The sequence below is a fragment of the Cucurbita moschata genome, unplaced genomic scaffold (genome assembly GCF_002738365.1).
Source record: "Cucurbita moschata cultivar Rifu unplaced genomic scaffold, Cmos_1.0 Cmo_Scf00025, whole genome shotgun sequence".
Classification (NCBI taxonomy): Eukaryota; Viridiplantae; Streptophyta; class Magnoliopsida; order Cucurbitales; family Cucurbitaceae; genus Cucurbita; species Cucurbita moschata.
The window spans coordinates 369,519-388,683 of NW_019268541.1; the positions used below are offsets into that span (position 1 = coordinate 369,519).

General features: G+C 34.8%; 4 protein-coding genes and 1 long non-coding RNA gene across 7 annotated transcripts in view; 3 read left to right on the forward strand and 2 right to left on the reverse strand.

Annotated features, from left to right (window-relative positions):
* Positions 1-320, forward strand: part of LOC111461562 (GTP-binding nuclear protein Ran-3-like) — a 3,095-nt gene extending 2,775 nt beyond the window's left edge. For 2 of the 3 annotated variants that reach the window (XR_002713595.1, XR_002713594.1), the window contains exon 9: positions 28-320. The gene's annotated coding sequence lies outside the window, so the exon portion shown is untranslated. The remainder of the gene's footprint in view (positions 1-27) is intronic. The other variant, XM_023105132.1, reaches the window with a different exon arrangement.
* Positions 321-393: 73 nt separating this feature from the next.
* On the forward strand, positions 394-1,282 carry LOC111461565. The gene is made up of 2 exons (XR_002713596.1): positions 394-1,144; positions 1,179-1,282. It is a non-coding gene; the product is annotated as an uncharacterized LOC111461565 (long non-coding RNA).
* Positions 1,187-3,633, reverse strand: LOC111461563 (GTP-binding nuclear protein Ran-3-like). The gene is made up of 8 exons (XM_023105134.1): positions 3,525-3,633; positions 3,371-3,440; positions 2,810-2,866; positions 2,574-2,691; positions 2,127-2,216; positions 1,847-2,026; positions 1,676-1,753; positions 1,187-1,580 (listed from the first exon to the last, which is right to left on the reverse strand). Exons 1-8 carry the CDS (start codon positions 3,525-3,527, stop codon positions 1,511-1,513), a joined length of 666 nt encoding a protein of 221 aa, XP_022960902.1. The 5' UTR covers positions 3,528-3,633; the 3' UTR covers positions 1,187-1,510.
* Positions 3,634-4,758: 1,125 nt separating this feature from the next.
* On the reverse strand, positions 4,759-5,488 carry LOC111461308. Its single transcript, XM_023104801.1, has one exon. It carries the CDS (start codon positions 5,405-5,407, stop codon positions 5,027-5,029), a length of 381 nt encoding a protein of 126 aa, XP_022960569.1. The 5' UTR covers positions 5,408-5,488; the 3' UTR covers positions 4,759-5,026.
* Positions 5,489-13,180: 7,692 nt separating this feature from the next.
* LOC111461598 (potassium channel AKT1-like) lies at positions 13,181-18,971 on the forward strand. Its single transcript, XM_023105183.1, has 11 exons — positions 13,181-13,600; positions 14,145-14,510; positions 14,605-14,662; positions 14,746-15,063; positions 15,220-15,465; positions 15,587-15,685; positions 15,802-15,834; positions 15,946-16,131; positions 16,700-16,900; positions 17,025-17,100; positions 17,948-18,971. The coding sequence occupies exons 1-11, from the start codon at positions 13,413-13,415 to the stop codon at positions 18,796-18,798; spliced, it is 2,622 nt and encodes an 873-aa protein (XP_022960951.1). The 5' UTR covers positions 13,181-13,412; the 3' UTR covers positions 18,799-18,971.
* Positions 18,972-19,165: the final 194 nt, after the last annotated feature.

The following is a 19,165-nucleotide window of genomic DNA, read 5'->3' on the forward strand; positions in this document are numbered from 1 at the left end:
TTTTTTTTTTTTTTTTTTTTTTTTTTCTCTCGCTAGGATTAACAGAAGGGAAGAGACTATGTAGGCAGAGAGTATGGCTGAGGATTGAAACTTGAATTTTGAAAAACGTTAGTTTTCCTCCGGGATGAAAGAAATTTGTGGTGTAGATGGTTGGTTTATAGAGCCACATGGCCTCCTATGAAAGTTCATTATGCAGAATTTCTCTATTTGATCTTGTGTTTGTCTTTTACTCTTTTCATCTTTCTTTTGGGGTTATGTTTTCACTCTATTTGACGTGTGTGGCTTATCTCAGATTAATTCTTAGACCCCAAAATTGATTGATACTTACTTTGTGTCTCAATTAACAGAAAAATTGTTAATTATTAACGATAGGTGTGGGGGTTAAGTTAGAATACAAGGCCTGTGAATTAATCTAAAAAAATACAACCCCTTTCCCTTCCCGAAGTGATTATCTGTAGCCATAGAGCTTGGGTTGTCTTGTAAAGTCAGTTATGAAACAAGTGTCCTGAATCAGTCCAATCGTAAATTCATTTCTTTATTCACAGATTTGACAGCTACCAATGATGATCCAAGTGTCGTGTTATCTTGTTTTGATCTTTTAATCCCACCAAAACTCATTCTCTACCGTTCAACGTGGCATTTGAAATCTGTGTTAACAAGGTGATGTGGGCGTTGCCTCAACTCGCCAACATCAAGTACTCTGGCGTTTCAACCGAGAATGTGGAAGAGCATCTCAGTACATACATATATCAGAACAAAGGAGGATTGAGTTTCAGTGACTTTAAATCTGTGTTATAATCTCGGCCTCCTAGCTAAGTAAGCATGGGCATTACTGACTCAACCCAACAGCCTAACTAGCCAATAGCGTGCCAATACCACGACGGCTGCTTTTGGGACAGCCCAGCCTGGGGGAATGGGGGATGACACATACCTGCTGGTTTGGGGTTTTACATGCTGGGATGCCATAGCTTGTTGGAAGATAGCTAAGTTCCACCTACCCTAAGGGCTGCTTTAAACGCTTTCTTCAAAGCATTCATGCTATAACAACTGAAATTCATCTATTTCAACACCAACGAAAAATTGAACATCTTTTCATCCATCATTCAACATTCAACACGTAAACCAAAATGCAATCCCATCCCAGGTCCAAGGGACATTGTTCGCAAGAGAAACACCAGAGAAGAGATGAGGAAACGCATTGAATACAAATAAAATAGTGAAGCATTCGATAGATAAATTCTGAAAAATGAAGAGTCATCAAAAGTCATGTGGCTCTATTAATCGATAATCTCAACAGAAACCATCCATCTACACCACAAATTTCTTTCATCCCGGAGAGGAAAACTACCGTTTTCAAAAATTCAAGTTTCAATCCTCGGTAACACCCTGCCATCCCAGCTATTTCCTTCTCTTCTGTTAATCCCAGCGAGGAGAAAAAATCTCACTCGGGGGTCCAAGGAGAAAACAAATATGCAAAGGGCATCATTTCACCAGATGATTTTGACCATTTTTACTCAAAAGCATCATCATCGTCATCGGGAAGAGGTTGGCTGGCAGCTGCTGCTAATTCAGCTTCATGCCTGCACAAAATAAGCAACATATAGATATAGATTACTCCAACGAATGTGAATGCTTTTGTTAAAAATAATGACTTAGGATGATGAGAAAGTCTCACTGTTGCTGGGCGGCCAAGTCAATGTGTACTTCAGGAGGAGCCAGAGCTGGAGACTCCACGAAATGAATGTTAGCATCCCTGGATTGCCATAACAAAAGGAAGTCCAATGTCATGAAAGTTCCCACATTAAAGAAAAAAAGAAATCCAGAGTAAACAGAGAACTGGATTTACCCAGCTAACTTCCTGGCCAAGTAAAGGAATGGTTTCTCAAAGTTGTAGTTACTCTTCGCAGATATTTCATAGTACTGTAGGTTCTTCTTCCTGTGGAATGTGACTTGCTTGGCCTTCACCTGCCTATTTTTCACATCGACCTTGTTTCCACAAAGAACAATTGGAATATTCTCGCACACCCTGCAGGTGTTATTAGAAGTAAACAAATGGTAAGCAGGTTCCCTGACAATGCAACAATCATTCATATAAAATAGTTTCATACAAACAAAAGTTAGATTACCTGCAAAGATCACGGTGCCATGTAGGAACGTTTTTGTAAGTCAATCTGGCAGTAACATCAAACATGATGATTGCACATTGCCCATGGATGCTGCAATCGTGGATTAAGACATAAAATTAGGATTTTCAGCGCTAGGAGAATATTGAAATCAGAACAAACATGACAGCCCATCACGGAAATAAAATAACAGACCCACAACAAGATCTCAAAGAAGACCCAAAAAGGTAGTCAATATAAAATAAACTATCAAATCAAATGTACAAGAGAATGTAAGTTTCAGTTCATTTTCAAAATAAACAGTAGAGGCCTAATTAAGAGGGAAAATGATCATCGAAACAGACTCCAACTAGAAATATGGAATTGTGCAACAGAGTACATGGAATATCTAAACCTGAGAGCATAAAAATACACCCAAAAGAATATAAAAGACCAATTTTTTTAACTTACTAGTAGCCATCCCGTAAACCACCGAACTTCTCCTGCCCGGCAGTGTCCCAGCAGTAAAATCTGATCTTTCCACAGTTTGTGAAGAAGTCCAAAGGGTGCACTTCCACGCCAATGGTTGCTAAGTTCATGAAAAACAGTAGAAGAACAAATTCATATAAGAATTTTTTTATTTATTTAAAGAAAGCCCTAACAGTGAATAAACCACAAAATGGAAAAGGATTAGCAAAAATGCTTACGTTCGTATTTCTTTTCAAACTCCCCGGTGATATGCCTTTTCACAAAAGTTGTTTTTCCTGAGCAACATAACATGGTCAATCATACTAGTAATTTCAAGTGTCAAGTATTAGATGAATGCAACTTGACGAAGGAAGATCCTTCGAACTAAAACTATACAAACGCGACATCTCCCTTGATTAACAAAATCCGATACCCTGAACATTCTTGAGTCTCTTTTCTTCTTTCTTTCTTCTTTCTTGTTACCGATCAAAAACCTCTTTAACAAGGCAATAAGCAATAACGAAGAAAGACAAATTTCGACTTTCGAGTTCTAACAAAAAAATTAAAACTCTAATAAAGCATAGATTTCTTCTTAGAACAAAAATCCACTACCCTGTCAATCTCTGCTCAAATCATACGGCATTGTTACAGTTTCAAGTTTTAAGCTCTCTTCTTCTCACGCCAAGCTAAAACAACTACTACTGGCTAGCAAAGACTACTTCACGTCCTAAATGATACATTGCTATCACGAAATGATGCTGATTATTGTTCTCAAAGCAAACACAGAAAACAGAACATACCAGTACCACCATCACCAACAATCACAAGCTTGAAACTCGGATAATCAACAGTCTTCTGGTCCGGCAAAGCCTGTGTAATTCACCACAAAATATAATCAACAAATACTCAGAAAAGTGACCAGATCGAGAAGTGAGACTAGGAGAGACTACCAACCATGAGAATGCGTCGAATGAAATTGCGAAGAGAGAGGAATGAATCGGTTCGGCGATTTAGGTTAAAGACGTGTTGAGAGTTGAGGACGAGGGTTTATATGGTAAGCGGTGCTGGCTTTCAAGTAACGCTATTTTCTTGACCGTTGGATTCGTAGTCAGATCACGCTCCACCGTTGCTTTTCTCCATCGAATTGAATCTTCTGTGATTTTTCAAATTTTGGAGCGCTGTTTTACTATTTCTGACCCACAGAAAAATAATCGATTTAGGATTAATTAGGCTAATTAATAACAATTACTTAATTTTCAATATTTTCATTAATATCCTTAAATTAAAAAAAAAAATCTAAAAATACTCTCTCTAATAACTTTAAATAAAATTGTTATTAATTTTGTTTTCATTAATAAGTATTTTTAACTTGTTTAAAATTTTAAAATTTTTAATAAAATATTTAAAAGTTTTAAAAAACTAAGAGCATTAATGTATTTTCTAAAAAATTTCGAAAATATTAAAATAAAGTATAGATCCAAAATTAACTATATATTTTTTTTTAATTTAGATTATTAAAACTTTTTAATTTTAACTTGCAAAATATATATTTAGTTTTTTTAATATTTATTCTAATAGATTTTTAATACTAAAAAAGTCCACCGTTCGATTTTTTTTTTTTTTATCTATTTTTATATCAAATAGATTCATAATTTTTTTTCAACAAAAAAAGATATTTTAAAATTTTATTAAACATTTTTCAAAATTAAAAATTTATAATATTAAAATTCTAATAGATATAATTCTTTAGTTTTAAAAATAATTTAATAAGTTCTAGAAACGTTTTTAATCATTTATATTAATATTTGTTATAAAATTTTGAAAATATGCTTATTATATACTCATTATGATTATTTAATATGTAAATATTTTCTTTATATAATTTTTTAAAACGCAAATAGCGAATAGTTTAAATTTATAAAATATAATAGTTCAAAGTTATTTAACTTAAGTTATAAATATAATAGTTCAACAAGAATTGAACTTCATATGTAAATTATTTGTAGATAAAATGATGAAAAGGATGATTAGATAGGTAATCACATCACATAATTAATATTTAATGAGTTTATTAAATACTATGGTTGAATCATTTGCTAGGCGTCACGTCATGGTGGACAGGCGGAGCCCAATTCACAGTTCATCCACCGTTTCATAATTCAGACTTCCACTCAAAAAGATTCAGTCCTATCCAAAATGAAAAGATGTTCATACATAAAATATTGCAGATGCTTAGTCACTAATCTACCAAATTTATTATTTCAACATTTTTTTTCTTCGCCAAACACCTCTCGAACCGATGATTGTTCGTGGAAGAACAATGCCAGAACCATAAGAAAAAGGAAAGAAAATACTATACAACTCCTAATCCTTGGAATTGACAATTAATTCATACATTTAGACATAATTACATGTAGTAGATGAGAGGGATCGGCGGCCGCAGGTACTGGCGGAGATCAGGAATCGCCGCGACTTTTGAAGTCGGTAGCGAGGCGAGATGCGATTGCTGAGTGGTACATAACATCGTGAAATGATTCCGTTTCCATCGTCATCAGGCGAAGCTGTCGTGCCTTCGACTCCGTGAAGCAGCCGGGGGAAAATCGATTTCTCGACGATTTCGTCTCTGGATCTGATTTTGAAACTCCGTCGGCTAGGTTTTTAGGGTTGGATTTGTTGCCGGAGTCGATGTAGTCCGGTTCGGAGGACCATCCGAAGACCGGGGCCCACCAATTGGAGGAGGAGGAGGAGGAGGAGGAGGCTTTTCGGCGGTTATGGTCGGCGGAGGAGGCACAGGCACGGATGCTGGTGGGGGCAAAAGTGAAGAGATTAGTCGCCATTTTGGAGAGAGATGATCGGAAAGTACTTTTTTAGACAGAGAGAAGTGGGAAATGGATGTGTTGCTTTTTGCTTTACCTTTGGTAGCGATTTAAAAGGGGGGAAAACTGTGAACGGATAAGACCGGACACGTGGCGATTTGGCGTTTAGAGACGCGTGGGCTAGACAGTCCACTTTTACCGGCTGTTTCGGTTACATGTTTTCGTAGCCGGCTACACCAAGTACGATCATATACATACATACATACATATCATCAACATAACCCTATTTTAGTAGATAATATATATATATATTTATTTATTTATTTTTTTAAATAATCAATTTAATAGAAAATATAAACTAATTCAAATAACCTTTTTGACCTCATTAAAAAGGCCAAAATTATCAAAAATATTCTTTAAATAATCCAAATTCATTTTCCATAATTTCAAATATTCTGAAAAAGGGACGAAAATAAACGCTAGACGACAAGAGAACGGTACGTCTCGTGCCTGGCACGCAAGTCCAACTCCAACGCTTTTTATATTTTCAAATCATAAATTACAAAAATCTAAATTTGATTTTCTTTTTCACTTTTTAAATTCAGAGACATTATCCTCTGGATGCCGTTTCTCCGTAACCTCCTTCCTAGACCGCAGTACGATTGACACGTGTCTACAACTTAATCTCCTCATACTTTGGGAGATACTAACATGTACATGCCGCTTCACCGTAACTTTCTGCTAGGAATGTGACACGTGTTCTGAATAGTGGTTTTCCTAGAAGTTTCCCGTTGGCGCATGCGACAAGCACGTGAACCATGAAAATACCGCCGGGTGCATAGAACTTTCGTTATTTTGGAAAATTTATTATTTCAGAAGCCAAATAGCGCCACGTGTCATTTTCAGCGCTCCCATAAACGACGAGTATATTTGCTGGCGTTCGATTGTTATTTTTTGCTCACACGCAACTTGCCCAAAAATAAATAAATAAATAATAATAATGATTTTGTATTTTGTATTTTTTTGTATATTATAATTCCAAATAATTAAATATGTTAAGATAAGAATCAAAATCGAACATGTGCTACAATCTTTGATTTCAACGAAACGTTTTTTAAATTTTGAATTTGATTTATCATTTAAATCTGCAAATTTTTATATATAATTATTTATTAATTTTATGGTTATTAAAATAGTTTCTTATTAAAAAAAAACGAAAAATGTAGATGAGGAGAATTTTTGGTCTAAATTTAAAATTAATAATAAAAAAAAAAGGTAGCTATTTTTGAAGTTGGGCTGGGTTGGCCCTATGTGGGCTTACAGTATAAATGGCTTATTGGGCCGGGCCTTAAGTTACTTTATTGCTCTGTTTAATAAATTAAAAGCATACATTTTAAGAAAAAAAATGAAAGTAGCACCACCATATCCATCTGTATTTTGTTCATAGGATAAATTAAATTATAAAAAAAATTACATATTAAAAAGAAGGAAATAAAACAAAATCATACCTGGCAGCAAGGAAGCTTCATTATCAGATGAGTTGGAGATGGAGCCAATGTTCGATACTATTTTAGCTGAGTACTAATTTAGACATCAAAAATGTATTGGGTATAACACCACTCCACTATAAAATTTTGTTTTTTTAATTTTAAGTGAAGTGTGAGAAACGAGTGCTAGCAAGGATGTTGGACCTCGAGATGGGTAGATTGTAAGTAAAAGGGGTAGATTATAAGATCAAGCATCGGTTGGAGAGAGGAACGAATTATTCTTTATAAGGGTGTGTAAACCTCTCCTTGTCAAAACACTTTTCAAAAATATCTAGTAACGGTGGGCTTGAACTGTTACACTAATAAACGACCAACCTGAGGGGAAACTCAAAAACGAAAATTTAAAGAGGATAATATCTACTCAATGTAGTCTTTAACTGTTACACTAACAAACGACCAACCTTGGGGGAAAACTCAAAAAAGAAAGTATAAAGAGGACAATATCTACTAGTATTGGGCAATGTGGGCTTGAACTGTTACACTAATGGGCTTGAACGGTTACACTAACAAACGACCAACTTTGAGGGGAAACTCAAAAGGGAAAGTCTAAGAGGACAATATCTACTAGCATTGAGCTTGAACTGTTACCCTAATCAACGATCAACTTAACGGGAAACCCAGAAAGAAAAGTCTAAAGAAGACAATATTTACTAGCATTGGGCTTGAACGATTTTCCTAATCAGCTATCAGCTTAACGGAAAACCCAGAAAAAAAAAAGTCTAAAGACGACAATATCTACTAGTCGTAAGTTTAAACTGTTACACTAACAAGCAACCAAGATCATTCGACCAGAATCGACATATTCGAACTTGTTGAGAATCTCACGCTATAAACAAGGGATATTCATGGTAATCAAAGCAAAACCCAAATATGGGAAATGATGAGCCATTTTTCCCAAGTAATCAAAATAGTTTCATAAGAGATACCTCTTAAGAAAACAATGGCAAGCCCTTGCAATTGTCTTATTTGGGGCTGTGGAGTGGGTGAAACAGTTCGAAACAGCATCGTTTTGGAAGAAACGAATTCAATGTCCCCCAAGTGGCGTCATGATTTATAATATCACCATAATTGCACAAGTGGGTCTCCCATGTCGTAGACGATTGAATTTACAAATCCATCTTTAAAAACACATGCATACAACGGGATTTTCTTTCTTTCTTTTCAGAAGTGGGGCTTTCATCACAAAGAAAATTAATTTGAAGCTCCGAATCTAACTATAATTTCAGCCATTCCTAGAAGTTTCATTCTCAATCAAACACCTTTCGGCAAATAAAATGATATCACAATGGAAATTGAAGGTTTAGTGATGGAAAATTACCGAGAAAGTGAGAGGAATCGGCGCTGTTGATGTTCGGTTTTTCAGCTTGACATTTTCACAAACAGGTGGTGTGCGATACAACTAAGTCAAAGGCATAGCTCAGATATTATGTGTTAGAAATAACGACGCTCCACCTATCTTTACAATAATCAATAAGTTCGTCACGTGAAGAAAATGGTCCAGTGAAGGGGATTGAGTGACCACACAAGTTGGAGTAATAGACCCAAGATAATTGGAATATGGTACAGCAATGGTCCCGTAAGTGTATGAGTTAAGACTAGATTAGATAGCAAAAAAGAAATGGATGGTCTCATAGGTGTGGGTAATGGTCCACGCTTCAACTGGGCTTCAGCCGAACATGATTTATGAAAGCACGACGAAGCGACCGGACCGTGGGGCAACTCAATCATCGCCATTTCTTATGATAACCAATTTCAAGCTTAGTCTAAAATGATTGGAAAGAGTAGTCTCATGTTAACTAATTACAGGAAATGAGAGCTCACAAGTCGATTGGGGAGGAGAACTAAAACATTTTTTTAATAAAGGTGTGAAAATCTTCCATACTAGACGCGTTTTAAAATCTTTGAGGGAAACCTGTAGGGGTAAACCCAAGAAATATATCGATTAATGGTGGACTTAGGTCATTACAAATGGTATCAAAGCCAAACACCGAAGAATATACTAACAAGGAGGCTCAACCTCTGAAGAGAGATGGACACGAGATGATGTGCCAGTAAGGATGCTGACCCTGAAGGAGGATCAAACCCTAGTGTTGATAACACGTGGGTTCGAGGCACTAGCTAAATTAGAATTAATAGACAAATTCACATGAGAGGTGGCAAATTTCATTCCACTTATTATATTATATTGTTTTTATTTAAAATAGTTATGACTACTTTTGTCCTTAACCTCTCATATTGCTTATAAAAGCTAAAACACAGCCCACACATCATGTTCTATGCATAGCTCACATTATTGATTTGAATTTTGCCTTTGATTCTTGTTGTCATATGCAAACATTTTGGCAAAAATTCCTTATGGACTTCAAAAGGCATACAATTTTTTACTTCAAATGCCTCTTGTTTGATGCCTTTTCCAGGTATATCACATGTTTGTGTTTGGTAATCATTCAAATTCGATATTAATCTCCTTAGTGAATCAGGTATACACGGTCTTTTCTAAGCGGGATGGTTTGATCCATATTTTAAAATATAAAAATAAAAATTAATTAAGTTTTGAGTTTAAAGAATATATAGAGAGCGGTTCATACAGCTAGTTAGAATCTAATTCCATATGGAAAAAACCATACATCACTTCATGCAAGCTATTAATGTTCTTAATATGTTTTCTAAAATTATACTTGGTACGTACGTTGTGGACAAATGGATTCCGAGTTGGGATCCATTTGACGCCATCCATATATACTCGCCTTTTCTGTTACTCGAATCTCTGTATATTAGAGTACCAAATTTACCTAATTCGATTAACCTAAGGATTTTTTTTTTCTTCTTCTTCTTCAAAGACCTTTCTAAGCAACTTTTATGCAGCTGATTGTGGAAGAGGAAGCCACATACCTTAATTCTAATTAAATAATAAAAAATCTATAAGCTCAATAATTTAATTTTTTAAGATTAAAATTTGATAAATGAGCTTTCTGTTGTTCCCCAACAAGTAATATATGGAGGGCAAGTAGCTAAAAAAATAATATATATTTAAATTATTGAAATAATCTGTACGATATATTATTTGTAGATTTGGATTAAATTATGGGAATTTTGTAAAATAATAATAATTAATAAAATTTATATGTTTCCTTAATCAATTATCCGAGGAGATTTTGGTTAGATTAAAATAAAAATTATATCTTTTAATACTAAATCAAGGTATTGGACGAGATATTGACAAAAAAATAAAAAATCATATCGTCCCATAAATAAATGTTAATATTTTTAAATTATAATATAAAAATGAAAATGGATATTATAAAAAAGTAATTTATTTCCATTATTGGTGATGAAGTCAAAACTCTGTATTTGATAAATGAATAAAATATTATGGAAAATAAATAAATGAGGATGGAGATCAAAGGTCAAACTTCAGAGCATGGCTGAGAGAAAGTCAACGATCGGACGGAGGTGGATGGTTGCGCATGAGGTGAAGTAGATGTTGATGTAGATGATTGGGCCCACCACACATTTAGTAGTTAATTCTGTTTTATTTTTTGAATGCTCTGGTTTTGGGGTTAATTTAATTCTTTATCCAGGGTCAACTCTACCACTATCCCCTCTAGAAATATTTTAATCCTAATAAAATGGGTTTTTTTTTAATTCTTAATTTTCATAATAATCTTAAAAAATAGTGTAAGATTGAGTCAGATTGTAACTCTATTTTTTATTAATCAAGTTGATCCGAACAAAAAAAATGTCAACCAAAATTCTACATCAGTATTTTAATTTAACGAGCTAATAAAATATAATATTTAAAAAAATATGGACTAAATTTATAGTTTATGAGTTAATTCGAACCTAATTTAATAAGCACGATAAAATGGACGGTTGAGATTCATTATTAAAAACCAAAGATAGGAAGTGAGAGAGAATAGAGAAAGATCTATGGTCGTTGCTTCAAGGGTAATTAAGGTTGCATCTTCAGGAGACAGGCTGTCTACGGTAATGGCAGAAGCGTAATTTTGTTTATAAGTTGTTGAAAATTTATGTAATTATTGAAGATTTATAATAATTAAATCAAACCATAACCGCCATGTCCGGTGGCACGCCTGCCGTTGAGACGACACCAATAAAAGAAATAGAAAAAATAAAATAAAATAAATCAGAACCATGACGTGGCGGCCTCTCGCCATTGGTCGGTGACGTCGGAGAAAAGCTAGAAAGTTACATTCATTTAATTCACCGCCTCGATCTATTTTCCCTCTTTTAATTAACCTTTTTAATTAACTTAAAAAGGCAAAATTATATTTTTAAGGTACACGTGTCAATATTAAAATTTTTTAAAATCACGATAAAGTTTTATGCCTGTGTTTATCTTTAAATTAAATAAGAGATAAATATTTATAAGAAATACTTTTAATACTTTTATATTTTTGTTAGTTTGAATAAATCCGATTTAGGAGATGACATTGGAATAATGTAGCATTTACGTGGCATTCGAAACTGCTGAATTTTCCCAAAGAATATTTAATTAAAATATGGTCCGCAATAATGTGTGAATTAATATTTCGAAAATAATTAATGTGTAATAAATAATTTATTTGTTGATTAATTAGTGGAAGGAGAATTAACAGATGGGGGATTCAGATCCAAAGATATATAATGTTTGACTAGTCAAATCTGATCCATCACTAAGAGAAATTCTTATATTGGTACAATAAAGTTGAAGTGTGACAAAAAATGGGGGGTTAACATCGCTACTATATATTCCCGATTAAATCCTTGAATTATCATATCTCCCATCTTGTCTTTTAAATCATGGTGTTTCGTCTACTTTTAATTGTGTTGATTTGATTTAAGAGTGTTCGAAAGACTATAATCGGAAGAATTCGATTAATTGAACTCAATTAGTACATTTTAAGTTAGCATAACCGCTTCTGAGTTTGATTTGCGAAAAAAAATTGCAAGTCTATGAAATGGATTTTGAGTGAGTGTTAATATACCACGTTATACTTTGAATTTCATTCAGAACGAGAATTGATATGTTGCTAATATACTAATGAAATACTTGAAATAATTATTTATTGATATATTATTAGTACACCCATGTTATATTTTAATGATCGTTGATATTTTAAAATAATTATTTAAAATGTAATTTGAACCTAAAATGTATTTTAAATAAATAATAATATAATATTATAATTATAAGTCGATTTAAATGGAGGGTATATTTGCAAATTTCAAAAAAAAAAAAAAACACAAAGTTGAAATTTATAAAAAATATTGGACTTGTGAGATTAAAAAAAATATATAATAATAATAATATTTTAGAGTGAGCGTGAAAGTCGGTTGACATGCACGCGCGGTGGCAGTTAGCCAGGTAGTTGATTTTAACCTTTTCCCGTTTTCGTGCATCACGGATTTGCGGAGTTTAGATTGGAATTACGGGGTTTGCCTCGGCCAGCGTGGCATGGCGGTGGTTCCCTTCCTAAAGGGCATTTCCGGACTTTTATTTTACTTTTTAAAGAAAATTGGTCAATCCTAATTATTATATAAACATTTTTAAATATTCAAGATTTATTTCCTTTCGTTTTCTTTATTCTTTTTCCATATATTAATTGATTTTTTAGAAATTATATCCAAGTGTTTATTGTGTTATATTTTATTTACAGAAATGGAAAGTAAGCATTTATTTAGAAATCTATTTGAAGCACTGTTACTTATATCTCCGTGTGCAAATCTTTCTTCTTTAGACACTTAAAATATAAATTATTTATTTTAAAACAAAAAATATTTTTGATTTTTCTATAATTTAATTTTTTTTATTCCTTCTAAAATGTTAACCGACCTCGTAACTCTCTTTAAACTGATGGTTTAAAACAATTTCATTAGATACGACAGATGGTATATAACTTTATGTTGACGAAAATATCTATAAATAAAATATTTTTAAATAGAATTTTATTTAAAGATAAAAAAAGCTGCTTTTTACATTTAAGTCTAAGATGCAATTATGAAAACAGAGGTATAAGGATAAAAATCAACATACGCAACCAAATTTAAAAGGTAAAAAACTGTTAATTTCCAAATATAAAGCATCAAAATATTTAAAATATATTGTTCCATTTATGACCGAAGAAAGTAGAATTTTAATTCATGAAAATATATTATTTAAAAAAAAAAAATTTGAAAATGGAATGCCCCACACCCTAAAACCAGACAAAAAGAACCCGAAAAGGCTTACGCGCGGCGAGACAGGGCTATCCTATATAATACAGCCAAAGGATCAGCGGCTTCGAAGAGCTTGCAGTGCAGAGAGAAAGAGCCAAGGGGAACTGAGACGGGAGGATTTAAGGAACATGGCCACTTGAAGAAGAAAAAAGGAAGAAGAAATTATACCCACAAGCAGGGTACTGCAGAGATTTTTCTTCTCCTTTTTTTGTTTTTTTTTGTTTTTTTTTGTTTTTGTGTTTGTTTGTGCAGTGTCAACAATGGATGCCGTCAGAAACAGAGGGCCTTTCAGGGTTTCTGTTTGTGGTCAAGAAGAGCTTGAGCAACTCTCCAGAGATGGCAGTCAGTTTAGCCTCAGCACTGGGATATTGCCCTCTCTTGGTGCTAGAAGCAATCGCAGAGTCAAACTCCGGCGTTTTGTCATTTCGCCTTATGATCATCGATACAGGTGACTTGATTTTCTTGAGACTTTTTGGAAATGACTTTTATCGCTTGCTTTGACTTCCATTCTGAATTTCACACGACTTTTTTAATTGCGTTTGAAAATTGGAAATATAAGGTCGCCTTGGATCTGGTGAACTATACTGCTGGCCTTGTTTATGTTCTTAATCCATTTATGTATCCGAATGCTCAGATTCTTATTGGTTCCATCTGTTTTTCAAGTTTTTGGGTTCCCTTGCTTGTGAATTTTCCCTCTCCATCTCCGCCTTTTTGTTTTAGGATCAACTGATTATGAGTTTCTTCCTATTCAAGGTTCATCTAAAACGTCAGATGGTTCGCTTAATTTTTTTTTTCTTATTCACTTCCATAATCACTTTGTTTCAAGAGCACCGGACAGAATTATATATATTTGTTTGGCACATGGATTCGAGGGGATGGATGTTTTAGCAAAATAAGAGCTGATTAAGCCAATATTTATGCTTGTTTTCTCAGGGTGATGCATATCTTTCTCATTTTTCTGCAAAAAGTGGCTAAGATTTTGTTATCTACAGGATTTGGGAGACTTTTCTCGTTGTTTTGGTGGTATATACAGCTTGGGTCTCGCCATTCGAGTTTGGATTCCTCAAGAAACCCCAATCTCCACTTTCCATTACAGATAATGTGGTTAATGGATTTTTTGCTGTGGATATTGTTCTCACATTCTTTGTGGCTTACCTCGATAAATCCACTTATTTACTTGTCGACGAACCGAAGAAGATTGCTCTGAAGTATGCAAGTTCATGGCTAGTCTTTGATGTCATATCCACAATTCCTTCTGAACTTGCACATAAGATCTCCCCTTCACCTCTCCGTTCTTATGGATTATTCAACATGCTTCGTCTATGGCGTCTTCGAAGAGTCAGTGCTCTTTTTTCCAGGTACTAAGACTTTTCCTTTTACCTGTATTAGCAGAAACAAACATCTGTTTAACTTCAACCTCATGGTATTGTTTGTTTTCTTTCTTCTGAACAGACTGGAAAAAGATAGGAACTATAATTACTTTTGGGTTCGATGTGCAAAACTCGTTTGTGTAAGTTTACTTATTCGAATAGGATTGCGTTTTCAATATGCTAATAGGATCGTTCACTTATTTATAATCTATGTATTTTGCAGGTTACTCTGTTTGCGGTTCACTGTGCTGCATGCTTCTATTATCTCCTTGCTGCTCGTTATCATGACCCAAAAAGGACATGGATTGGAGCATCTATGGAGGACTTTCTTGAGCAAAGTTTGTGGATTAGATATGTCACTTCGATTTACTGGTCTATCACTACCCTAACCACTGTCGGCTATGGTGACTTGCATCCTGTGAATACAAGGGAAATGGTTTTTGACATCTTCTACATGCTTTTCAATCTTGGTTTGACAGCATACTTGATTGGAAATATGACCAACTTAGTCGTCCATGGTACCAGTAGAACTAGAAAATTCGTAAGTAGAGAAGTCTTGCTAGTTTACAAAATGGCACTTAATACTTTAAAGATCCAGATAATTTGTTTTTTTTTTTTTGGCTTAATTTCTTACTCATTTAGAGTATTATACTAATTTTTCTTTTCTTTTCCATACCTTTTTACCCTTTTTCCTCAGAGGGATACCATACAAGCTGCATCTAGTTTTGCCCACAGGAATCAACTTCCTGTTCGTTTGCAAGACCAAATGCTTGCACATTTGTGTCTAAAGTTCAGAACTGACTCTGAGGGATTGCAGCAGCAAGAAACACTCGATTCCTTGCCGAAAGCCATCCGATCAAGCATTTCACATTATCTTTTCTATTCTCTAGTGGACAAGGTCTACTTGTTTCGTGGTGTTTCAAATGACCTAATTTTTCAACTGGTAATTGATGTCCTCAAGCTTTTAACCTAGATGATTATTCTTTTTATGCTGAGATTATTGATTTTACTAAGGTAACTAGCATGTTCTTACTGAAACTGATTGATTTGCTGAAACGTTAAAGGTTTCGGAAATGAAGGCAGAGTATTTTCCTCCAAAAGAAGATGTGATTTTACAAAATGAAGCCCCAACAGACTTCTATATTCTTGTCACGGGTGCTGTGGTAATTACTTAGTTATTTGATTATAGAAGCTTTTAAGTTACTGACCGGAGTATTCACTAAATTAACCACCAAGTTCAGCACAATCAAAGTCTAACGTTTGACACTTTTTTTCACAGGATTTGCTTGTTCTTAAGAATGGAGTTGAACAGGCAAGTCTGTTCATTGAAGCTCTTGGATTTTCTGAATGTTGGGTTTTTGAATTACCCATGTGGCCGTCCAAGGCAATTGATTTACTGACTATACTGTTCCAATGTTTGCAGGTTGTTGGAGAGGCTAAAACTGGTGAACTTTGCGGAGAGATTGGGGTGTTATGTTACAGGCCACAACTGTTTACTGTGCGTACAAAACGATTGAGTCAGTTGCTGCGTCTGAATCGAACGGCTTTCCTGAATATTGTTCAATCTAATGTTGGTGATGGGACTATAATCATGAACAATCTTCTTCAGGTCTGCTTTCTTTTTTCATTTATATTATGTGGGTTAACTAGAGTTACACACGGATTTTAATGGTCTCGTGAAAGGTATAAAGAAATGGAACAATATGTCCATATTTGAGTCATTTACAAGGCCATGTTTAACTAAGAAGCTCAAATACTTCAGATTGGCTAGTGTGTTCGTGGCAGACACTTGGACTATCTTGACACTCGTTGGACACGTTTCAGACACTTGTTGAAGCCATAGATGTCTTAGACACTAGTTGTGCGAAGTCAAAATAGGTCCAACATTTACTAGACATGCTTCAAAGCGTAAATTTGAGAGCAGAATACATTTTTAACTATTTTTTAATTATATAAATGCATAAACTCATTGATTCTAACTTTCCTTCTTGTATAGAAATAATATATATTCTTAAAAGCGTAAATTTTAATAAACGTAGCCATGACTTTGTCCTAGATTTTAAAAAAATGATGTTGCTGTGTTGTATCTGGGTCTCATATCCGTATCCGAATCTGTACTAATTAGATGTTTGACTTGTAAATTATCTACAATGACATCTTATTTTCCTGGTTGGCAGCACTTGAAAGACGTCAAAGACAAGGACCCCATCATGGAAGGAGTTTTGTTGGAGACAGAGAACATGCTAGCTAGAGGCAGATTGGACCTACCACTTAGTCTTTGCTTTGCAACACTTAGAGGTGACGACTTGCTTTTACACCAACTTTTGAAAAGAGGTCTCGATCCAAATGAATCAGATAACAATGGGAGGACTTCACTTGTGAGTTCAATTTTCTGTTGCTCATTAATTTCTTTATTAACAGATCATGCAAAAAGATTCACTGGTTTTTGCATATTCTCAACCCTTTTCCCTTTTCTTGGTTTCCCCATTTATGTAATACCAGCATATAGCAGCATCAAAAGGAAACGAGAACTGTGTGCTTCTATTACTGGACTTTGGAGCGGATCCCAACAGTAGAGGTACTTCTTTACCATGATAACCTGTTTTACTGATATTAGCAGACTCTGTCGTGGTTCTTCATGAGGAGCTGAGGAACAATTAATGAATTATAAAAATAACTTGAGATAATTTTCTTTAAAGCCATTTGCGTGCCATAAATAAAAAATTCATGGAAGGAAATTTTTTGGCACTGCGTTGACTTTCTCACCCCTCAAAAGTATTTGCTGACACATTATATGGGCAATTAGTGTATTTCAAGTCAACTATCTCCATTTTTTAAAAATATAATTGAACAATGAGTACGTACTGAAATAAGGGGTGTGTTTTCCGAAGTTGACCTTCTAATATTCTTATCCAAAACCTTTGTGTGTTAATAATAATTTGCTTTAGACTCATTTAGAGCCCATAAAAAATCTAGTCCAACTTGTCTCATTTCCCATTATAGTTGTTCTTAATAATGTAGAGTCCACGCTGGCATCCCATTTCTTATCATAGCTTGATAAACATATCATATATATAAGGCCATTGCAAACAATATATGCCTTATCACGTGGTTCATGTCTGTCGACTTAATATTCCACAATAATGTTCTGAGATTTGTATTCTTTATATTTATACATCTCCTGCGGATCTCTCTCTCTAGGATTACTTCTATCCCAAGGAACATATTAATACAATAATATTGGGTATGTAGAGACATGAACTGACAAACACATGGAATTATTGAAAGAATTCGTTTTCAGACGAAATTGAGGGGATGGAATTTGAGATGGGGATCCATGTTAAAGAATTCTGTTGCATAATTTGATTTAATGTATCCAAACAGAGTGGAAAGATGATTATTTTCTGTGTTCTCGCTTTTTGCAGATTCAGACGGGATTGTGCCACTATGGGAGGCGATACTGGGTGGCCATGAGGCAGTAGTGCAGCTACTTATAGACAATGGTGCTAATCTCCGATCAGGAGATGTGGGTCACTTCGCGTGTACTGCCGCAGAGCAAAACAACCTCCAGTTGCTCAAAGAGATTCTCCGATATGGCGGAGACGTTTTGAGTTCCAGGAACAATGGAACGACTGCTTTACATGTTGCTGTTTGTGAAGACAACATTGAGATCGTCAAGTTCCTTCTTAAACAAGGAGCTGATATTGACAAACCAGATGTCCATGGATGGACTCCAAGAGATCTAGCAGACCAACAGGGACATGAAGAAATTAAAAACCTCTTCCAGACAATAAAAGAATCGAAAACTCAATCTGTCGTTGCCATTCCTGAGAAGCAGAAAGCGATTCGCTTCCTTGGAAGATTTACAAGCGAGCCTATGATTCCTCCTTCATCTCAGGAAGGGAATGATGGTTCATGGGCGGGTCAATCTCGTCCACGACGTAGGACTAACAACTTCCATAACTCATTGTTTGGAATCATGTCAGCAGCACATACAGGCGAGAAAGACATGAGTTTTGCTGATCACCAAACCAGAGGAGAGAAATCTGGAACCAACCCGGCAAGGGTGATAATCAGCTGTCCAGAGATTGGCGAAGTAGCTGGGAAGGTAGTGCTGCTTCCAGAAAGCTTCAACGAGCTTCTTGAGATTGGTTCCATGAAATATGGGATTATGGCTTCAAAGGTATTGAACAAAGATGGGGCTGCCATTGAAGATATAGAGGTCATTAGGGACGGCGATCAGCTTATTTTTGTCAGCAATGGAGGAACCATATAATTTCTTCCTTTTTGTTACGTTTTCTGTTTCGTTTTGGATCACTGAAAGCCAATTGTAAACGAAAGAGAAGCACTACTGGATTAGATAGGAAGGTTTGCAAAGTGCAAAACATGTATATAGTGGCAAATTTGAATGCATCCTATCATTTTGACACCAAAACTAGTGGTGGAGAATTGAAATGACGGATCTTAGTCACGAGACTGATCGGATTTGCCGTAGACACTCGAGAGACCTCCACAAGGCAGACTCAAAGAGTAAGAGGACTACAAACAAGGCAGACTCAAAGAGTAAGAGGACTACAAACAAAGGGTGTTGCTTTCATTTCTCAAGAAATCAAGTTCTTTAAAAAGGATGGGTAGGTATAATG